A 9,323-nucleotide genomic window follows, 5' to 3' on the forward strand; every position below is an offset into this window, starting at 1 on the left:
TACTTCTTTGACCAAAGTAGATCTAAATGGCGGGATCAGCAGCAGTAGGAACTCAATGTACGGCACACTATCGAGCCAATTACAATCTACATGATCGGCACCATCTCTTCTCGATCATGATTTGCATCTTCGTGCTTCTTAGATTCTACTCTTATTCCAATCTTCAACTTTCAATTTCCTCTCACAGATTTCATAGATTGTCGCCGTGTCAAACCTCTATACAACTCAATACCATCCAAATAATCAAATATGTCAAAGAGAAAATTCGACTTTGAAGGTTTTGGCATAAACATGCTAGCGACTTATATTTTGAGACATCCCAGGCTTTGTGTTTGGGGGATAACATTTCGCAACTGAAGATTCATCAAAGAGTGGAAGACGGGACAGAAAACCCTCAGCATTTCACATCTAGGGTTCATTAAAAGAGTGGAAGATGGAGATGAGATGGAGGTGGAAAACGGAAGTGGAGATAGAAATCAAGGAATAGTGGAGGGGAAATTTGACATTTCATTTTTTCCATTAGCACTTAACGACGATGCCAATTGTCAGAAAAAGTAAGGGTGGTGCAAGACAATAGATTAACAGTAAGGGTATAGTTAGTCAATTAGCTAAACAGTAGGGATAGTTTAAGAAATTTATCCTTATTTTTATTGTTACTTCTCTTGTCTCATTAAATCCCAAATAATATTTATATTTTAAAGGCTAGGTTGTCCAAGCATAATTCTTTCTTTCTGTTTTTTTTTTTTAATTTTCGTTTTTTTCTAAATGCCATTAACTCCAGTCATTACAATGACGACAATGGTCTTGAGTGATTATGAAATGAAATTTATTAATATGTGGCAATTTTGGGCGCTCACAACTTGAAGAGAAACTTTATTAGCTTTTGTGCTTTCTAACAAATCAGTAAGTTGAAAAAGTTTTACCCAAGCTAATACTTTGTTGATAACTTCTTGTTGAATTCTTTTCATAGAAAATATTACAGTAATAGTTATAACAAATATGGGTGGTTGAGATATCTTTTAACTTCTAACATTAGAGTCAGAGAATGACAATTTTGAATATTGACGACAATAAACAAGATATTTATGGTCCTATCCCCATCGTAAATTCCAATAAAAAAAAGTTTTTAATGTTTGATAAGGTAGACAAAACGGATGGTCTAGTGTAAATTGAATGATTAAATTGCAATATAGTATACAGAACAGTATAATAATTTATCTTATAATAAATATTAATTATGATAACAAAGTAATTATTAAAATTAATAATTTTTATTTTATTTTGCCCTTTGGTTTTACTTCCCATCATGATGTTATGATTCGATGTGAAATATCATAAAAATAGTTTAACTGCTGACACAAAAATGATTTTGAACAATTTAATTTGATATGGTCAAATCACATTTTGCATCCTGTTTCGTGCATTGGGTATTTATGGAAGCACAAAGAAGACTTTATTATTTGGGATAGGGTTACAAATGGATGATAGGTAGATTCAAATTTGATTCGAGCAGAGGGCTTCTCCTTTATACAAATAGCACCATTTTTTTAGGGAAATTTTCGATAGTTACCTTGTATTTTAGGCCTATTTTAGGCTAAGTCTCAATTTAATACCGAACTTAAAAATGCGAAAATCTAATATCCGAATTTTCTGCCCCTTAAATTTCATCTAATTTTGTTTATCAAATGAATCTCAAAACTTGTACTTTCAAAAGAGCAATCAACGTACGCAACGATATCAAAATTGATGGCCGGCTATAAAACTGCCTTTCACTGTACGCAATTCCCCATCAAGGCAATAGACATCTTGAAACGAGAAGGCAACACTGTTCATCGTCTCTTAATGCACTGTTCAGAATTATCAGTTGTCACTATTCGTTGAGCCATGACAGAATAAGAAAAATGCTCATTTACGACAAAAAAAAAAAATAAATAATAATATCTCTTTTTCTGGGTACGAATCCCACAAAGGACTATAAAGGCGATGAACTGAACCAGGACCCATTTGAATGGGACGTTGGAGCAGCTAACGAAGCAAAGGAGTTCGATAGGGATTGAAAAATAGGCTACAGTGGTAAGGAAATCAATGAAACCCCGAAAAGGAAAAAAAAAAGAAAGAAAGAGAAAAACCAGAGTTAAAAGAAACCCATTTTCCAGGTCTCAAAGCCTCCAAAGACCAAAATTGAAAATTTCTGCTTCCTCTGTTTTTCCTCTTTTGTTAAATTCTGTTTATCTACTTGAAAGATATATACTTGTTTTCCATCTTCAGTGGTTGCGTATGATAGCGGATTTGAAGAGCACGAGATCTCTACAACTCACGACACCACTAACAAAAAGAATGTCAAGAAGGACCACTACTAACGACCTTTAAAAGCCCAGATACCAACACCAGAAATGCAAGGCAACTAAAAGCAGTACGATTTCAATGTAACACCTTCGGATCTTTCTTTCTTTCTTTCCTCTTCTTCACGAGCCAACCTTTAAGCTTTTAAAACACTGATTGATTTTGATGGTTTTCAGTAGTAGCTTCGCCACCTGCCGCCGTATCCAATCATGCAACGTATAGAACACAGAAACCACCAATCTCCAATGAGAACAGCAGAAACAGAGACAACAACGATAAGAAGAATCAAGACCCCTCCTCTCCTCCTCCACCTCCTTCCTCCAAGAAAACCAAACCCAGTGTCGGAGCACAACCTACAAAACCAGTGTCGTGAACACCACCCTCCACCAGTCTGGTTCTCTGGACATAAAACCGGCCATGTTGCGCCGTGTAGGCCGCTGAAACCCAGCAGAGGAGGAGGAGAAAAGCGGTTTTGGGTTCTGGGTTCTGGGTTCTTTCTGTAGTTCATAGCAGAGCAGATGAACCAAAAATATCCGATTCTCCTATTGTTCTCTTCATTTCTTATTATCCTTTTTTTTTTTCAACTGCGATCACCCTTGTAACTCTCATCCCTCTGCTGCTTAAAGTTAAGGTGGTGAGAGAGCTTTTCTTGAAGAAGGCGGCTTGGGAGCTTGACAGAGAGGTTGATAGGATGATCAGACAGAAGGAAGCTGGCCGCCATGTCCGAATGCTGACGCAAGAGATTCGGAAGTCATTGGATAGGCATACCATCGTGTATACCCCTCTGGTTGAGCTATCTAATACTTTGGGACTGCAGAACTGTGCGATTTGGATGACCAATGAGATCAGAACAGAGATGAACTTGACCCACGAGTTGATAGGGAGGAGTTCTCGTCCTACCGTCCTCATAAACGATCCAGATATAAGGGAGATTAAGGATTACAAGGAAGTGAAGATCTTGATGCCGGGCTCAGCTTTCGGTCTTGCAAGCAGCGGTGGTTCTAGTGAGCCGGGTGCGGTGGCTGCAATACGGATGCCCATGTTGCGGGTGTCAAACTTCAAAGGAGGAACTCCTGAGTTAATACAGCAATGTTATGCACTACTAGTTTTGTTCTTCCAGCATCTGATATTAGAATTTGGAGTGACAATGAATCGGAGATAATTAAGGTGGTTGCTGATTAGTTTTTTCTTGCAGATATTATCAAAACTTGTGCTTCGCCTGCTCCCTCCACGTGTCCATTAGCGCACCTGTCCAGAGCGAAGAGAATGCGAAAAAGCGCCGCCGAAGCAGCAGGAGCAATTGAGCAGGCTTGTATTGCTACGCAACAATAGAACAGGATAGCATTTTGCGCCGACATGAACTTTTTGGTAAAAAGTTCGCTTGTTATACGGGATCCGACGCATCCAGCGGAGCGAAGCAGCCAGCGGCGAGCTAAAGCATGAACTTTAAATGTTAATTACCTAAAAATGGGTTATTATTAACAAATAAAATTTGATTTAATCTCTTAAATCAAATAACAAGTCCAGAAATTTAAAAAAAAAAAATCAACTAAAAAGCTAACCTAAATTTACAATATAATATAAATAATGGGTGATCACACAAAATCGATCAATATAATATAAATAATGGGTGATCATTCTTTAGTCTTGTATTTTAGAATACTTTATAGCATCTATTTTTTCCACAAAACAAATATTCTCCTAGTATTGAGGCCATGTTTTATGTATTTTGTCTTTCTTCTAGTCTTTTCCACTACCCTTGTGGGAGTTTGCATTGTGGGGGCCCTGATTTGAACTCTTGTATCTGACGGAATCCCATTATAAGCCATTATAATGGATATTGGGATGAGGATAACTTTTATTAGTTTCCGTTTTCTGTCTGGTCCAAGCCCAAGCCGGATAACATTGTCTCACGGATGTTTCTTTGCGATGGTGCGGTTTGGTGGTACTTAACGCAATCATGGTTTTCCAAACCGGGTCGGACCGGAAAAATCGATTACTGGCTGTTCGGTTATACTATAAATCAGAAATTCCTTAAATATGTTGAAAAAGTCAGAAAACCACTGAATCGGGGTTGGGCCGCTTAACCATTTAACCCAGGCAGCGGTTCGTGAGTTATCTTTTTTATTTTTATTGTTTTAAATAAATAAAAACAAAATGACTTCAATATCCCTATCCCAAATCGAATGTTTAGACCTGAACCCCATTTTTGTTCTAACCCTTCCCTCCTATCAGCCCTCACACCCAATCGACCACCTGCGACGGTCAGCACCTACAGCGTCCAATGGTCACACAGCTACTGACTGCGATTAATAGCGATCGGTAATGACGAATTTGTAGCAGCAGCCAGTGTATTTTGCAGCACTTCCAGGCTCCAATTGTAACAGTTGTGGCAGGCGAGTTTGCAGCGGCCGGTGGCGAGTTTGCAATGGCTATTCGGCAAATTTGCAACAGCGGGCGGGGAATTTGCAGTCGAAGGTTGAAAAACACTTGAAAAAATTCTTTCATATTCATAGAGATAGGGGACATAATTCACATGGATATAGTAAGTCTCGCTTGGGCTGCTTTAATGGTAGTCTTTACATTTTCTCTTTCGCTCGTAGTATGGGGAAGAAGTGGACTCTAGAAGTACTACTAATTGAGTTGAATAAGAAAACTGTATTAATAAATATCATTTCATTTTTTGATCTAGGAAATACCGAATAGTTACTCTAGGGATAACAGGCTGATCTTCCCCAAGAGTTCACATCGACGGGAAGGTTTGGCACCTCGATGTCGGCTCTTCGCCACCTGGGGCTGTAGTATGTTCCAAGGGAGGAATTGCTATCCCAATGCCAAAAATATTTACGATGTTCAGTAGCTTCTCGATGGCTTCGGAGTTGTGTTGAGGTTCATTCGTTAATCATTAACCTTCCTTCACTCCTTTTTAGTTTTCAGTTTTCACTACTCGCTGGTTGAAAAACAATTGCATCTAAGAAGCTATGCTAATATGCGTAAGGTGCATTAGTATGGTCACGAGATTTATTATTTTTTGTATTTTTTCAGTATTTTTTGTACTTTTTTTTTGTATTTTCTATTTGTATTTGTTATGTAATTTGTTATTTTTGTATTATATATATATATATATATATATATATATATATATAATTTTTTATTTTTATAAAATATTTTTATAATAAAATATTTATAAAATATATAATAAAATATTTTTGTAAAATGTAAAACGAGTTGAGCCGACCGAGATCGAGCTTATGAACTTTTGACTCGAGCCGAGCTCGAGCTCAAACTCGACTCGAGCCAAGCTCGAACATGACACTACTCAGCTCGGCTCGGCTCGAATCCACCCCTACTCACCGTTCTCTCTCATTCTTTCTCTCTCCCAACTCTTACTAACGACTAACAAGTGCCTGCAACTTAACCAGATCCTTTAAAGCTCGAAGAGCCTTTCTTGCCTGAAACAATTTCCAACAGAAAGAAATGATGAACTCTGATAAAATCTAATTACTGAAGTAGGCAAAGCCACGAGTGCTTTAACAGATTAAAGGAATGAAGATCAGTCGAATATGGTCGGATTAGTTACGAGTTTGAGACCAAGTGAGCAACGAAAGTAATACACGAAAAGGAAATCAATCAGCCCAAATTTGAATCAACAACTTCCAAACTCGGAATTAAAGTCAAAAAGAAGAGAGCAATAAAAAAAGGAGATAAACGAAGAACTGGGCAATTTACAAATTCAAACAAAGAAGAGTGTACCTAAATACTAATAACCATTGCTTGCCCCTGATTCAGCTGAGCAATAATGAAGCAGAATAAGATCAGTAAAACTAAATCCTCGGTCGAGAGAGCAAACAATTCCCATTATAAGAATCAAAAGATAAGGGGAAAATCTCTAAATATATCAAAAACCCACTCACCAAATACCCCCGGAAAACAGTCAGAATCTTCGCAGCGACCAAGTTTTCCCGCCTTCCACCAAACGTCATCTCTTTGCCCTGGCTCGTGAGCCTTACAACGGCCGCCGCCGCTTGCGCAGGAGCAACGACAGCATCAGCTGCGGCAGCCGTTGCCGCAACCACAACAATTGCGTGCTTGTTCTGCTCCTTCTTGGTCAGGCTATAATAAGACCTCAGTCAGGCAGCATCTACCGAAGGTACATTGGGCGGGATAATAGCTGGGATCTGGCTCATAGACACCGCATCCCTCCCAGACTTCCCAAAAATCCACATTCTCTTATCTTTCCGGTCGTCGGCATTGGAATTGTCTTTATGGTCCTTATCTTTCTTCAACCCTAACAAGCCCCTCAGCCATCTTGTCGCTCTCCCCATTTCCCGATCAATGAGAAGAACCGAACAAATGGAGAGATACCTCAATAGGCCCAACAGATAGAGAAAACAGTAAGGGGCCACTGCTTGGAGGGGGTTTGGGCGCGTGGGGAAGATGAACAGTGTTTTTCTTATTACAAGGATAGCGTGGGATTAAAAAATATTACAACCGCGGATTTCAACGGAAAGTTAACGGAAGAGCGTTTTTGTCTTACGGAAATAGTAAGGGGAGTCTTTGTCGCAAAACAAAGTACAGGGGGTCTTTGAAATTTACCCTATTTTTATTTAGTTTTATTTTCTGTATTTTTTTTTTGTTTTTTATTTAATTTTATGCTATTTTTTATTATTTATAAATATATTTTTTATTTTATTCGACCCAAACAATTGAACTGCTTAATCAGAAATCGATCCCCCAATCGGTTCTATTTTCGATTTGTTTCTAAAAACCATGAACGCAATACACCAAGTTCTTTACCGACAAACAGTTTTTTGAGAGACTTTTTTTCTTTCCACATTATAATGGTTCAATTGTATTTAATCGACTATGATGATAAAAAATTGATATGGAAAAAAACTTACAACCAATCAAACCGCATTGTAAAACTAGAAATCAATCAATTGGGTTTAAACCAGAATTCATAGAAAATTGTAATTGGTCAAAGCCTTTCCGATATCATAGATTTTGCTTGTGATAAAACAATTTTACGTTCAATCGTGTAAAATTATTATCCAAAATTAGTTCCAACCATCTAGAGTCTCGAGAGGGGGTGGATCAGACGCGAGATTTACTAGGGGTGCAAGTCGACCATTCGATTTAAAGATTTTACACTGCATCGCACCCGAGCTTTCAATTCGAATTCGTTGGAAATTTACCAAAATCCTAATCCAAACCCACGTAAATTGCACCCGTAATGCTCAAATTACAAGTCCAGACAATGCAATCACCAATCAGCAAGTAAACTCGAATCCGCATCCTTACACTTATCAACCCAAGATTTTGATTTTATATCATAAAGAACAAGAAAAAAAAAAAGGTTTTGATTTTATGATTGAACCAAGCAATGGTGCCTTGGAGCTGATTTGGGCACGCCCGATTCTTGATAAACTATACATGTATCAAATATCAAATGGAAAGAATAAGAATTTAAAGAAATTTTGGTTTGGGCAGATAAATTTTATTAACTAACATTGTTTAAATTTGTTGCACACTTTTTCCTATTCCTGTTCCTCTTCCATCAATGATCAATGATCAATCCATAACCAAGCTTAAGTAGGTAACGCGGGTCGTGACGGTCCACTTTTGCCGCCCGCACTGTAGTGGCTAGCGGGATTTTATTTCCTTCGAATTTAATTTAATGTATATAATTAGCGGGGACCTGTGCTATCTACATAAAAATCTGAAAGATTTAATAATTTTATTTAATATTAAATTAATAATAAAAAATTGTTGTTAATTAACCATAAGTATTCAAAGTTATTGTTAATATCTAAAAATTTAATAATTGTATTTTCATTTAATGTTGATTTACAAAAAATAATTATTGTTAATTTAATATGAATAAATATTTTTTAATAAATTTAGTTTTATTACTAATTTATAGTAATTTTGATTAATTTTAAATAAGTAAAAACAGCTACAAAAACTAACATTTTTATTAATTTCACTAGTAATGAACAATTATATATGATTGCCAACGGGGTGGGTTCAGGGTAGGGAACCCCATTCCTGTCCCTGCCCCATAGTCATGATATTCTACCCCATCCCCGCCCCATCCCCAGTGTCAGGTGGGTTCAAGGCAAGGCAACCACTCCTCAATGTCGAGCAAGTTCAAAGGCAAGGCACCCCACTCCTCATCAAGGATGGAAAATCCTCGAATTTTCTTGCCCTGTGTCCAATATTGGGTGGGTTCAAGTAGATGTGTAAATCGGGTCATATTGGGCCGGGTCAGGCCACAGACTGGGCCAAGCTATGAGAGGTCCATTTAAAAAAAAAAATTGAAAAGTATGTTTAAATTTTTATTTCATATGATTTTTGATGTATACAATTGTTTATATATACAATTTTAGGCCACTGACTTGTTATTTTTCAGGCTTGGACGAAATTTTAGGCCTCAAATAAGCCCAACCTGTTATATAAAAAAGTACTTATGCTTCTTAAATTATTAATAAATATCAATTTACTATTAGGAAATATAAATTGGTTTATAAAAGTACCTTAAAAATAAGACATTTTGTGTATAGATTAGGCTTCGGGCTTGGGCTTGAGCTTCGGGCTTTATATAAGGGTTGGGCTTGGACTTGCACATTTTCTGTTGATAAAAAGGCTTGTGTTAATTATAAAACTATGATTTTTTATAAATTTAAAATTTTATTTAATTCTAGTCTAGAATAAAAAAAATGTATAACATATATATATTTATATATTAATATAAAATTTATTATTTAAATATTATATAATAATATTTACCATATATGCATATAACTTCCATGTTGAGCTTATTAGGTTTTTTTTTTTTTTTTTTTTTTTTTTTTAACTTGGGCTCGATCCGCTAAAGCCATCATTAGACTCCAAAAGTTTGATACCCAATTAGACTTCGAATCTGATTAGTGTCCCTGATAATGTGTGGGCATGATAAATATCTCAGCTAAACCTAACTT

At 36.7% G+C, this 9,323-nt stretch overlaps 1 protein-coding gene and 1 long non-coding RNA gene across 2 annotated transcripts; one reads left to right on the forward strand and one right to left on the reverse strand.

Moving 5' to 3' along the window:
- Positions 1-1,941: 1,941 nt before the first annotated feature.
- Positions 1,942-3,692, forward strand: LOC148870837 (uncharacterized). The gene is made up of 3 exons (XR_016107096.1): positions 1,942-2,426; positions 2,520-3,420; positions 3,539-3,692. It is a non-coding gene; the product is annotated as an uncharacterized LOC148870837 (long non-coding RNA).
- Positions 3,693-5,732: 2,040 nt separating this feature from the next.
- On the reverse strand, positions 5,733-6,668 carry LOC148870838 (protein IQ-domain 26-like). Its single transcript, XM_088969995.1, has 4 exons — positions 6,489-6,668; positions 6,258-6,443; positions 6,112-6,132; positions 5,733-5,795 (listed from the first exon to the last, which is right to left on the reverse strand). Exons 1-4 carry the CDS (start codon positions 6,666-6,668, stop codon positions 5,733-5,735), a joined length of 450 nt encoding a protein of 149 aa, XP_088826121.1.
- Between the last annotated feature and the right edge of the window lie 2,655 nt (positions 6,669-9,323).

This window comes from Nelumbo lutea, chromosome 2 (genome assembly GCF_056320005.1).
Source record: "Nelumbo lutea isolate HS-2025 chromosome 2, American lotus-T2T, whole genome shotgun sequence".
NCBI classification, from domain to species: Eukaryota; Viridiplantae; Streptophyta; class Magnoliopsida; order Proteales; family Nelumbonaceae; genus Nelumbo; species Nelumbo lutea.

What these genes read in the sequence shown, in the direction of transcription:
- LOC148870838 (XM_088969995.1), bottom strand. Translation starts at nt 6,668, where the DNA reads ATGGGGAGAGCGACAAGATGGCTGAGGGGCTTGTTAGGGTTGAAGAAA. An exon ending in TCCCGCCCAATGTACCTTCG is followed by an intron (nt 6,444 to 6,488) that starts GTAGATGCTGCC and finishes CTGACCAAGAAG; the next exon opens with GAGCAGAACAAGCACGCAAT. An exon ending in TGAATCAGGGGCAAGCAATG is followed by an intron (nt 5,796 to 6,111) that starts GTTATTAGTATT and finishes AAATTGTTTCAG; the next exon opens with GCAAGAAAGGCTCTTCGAGC.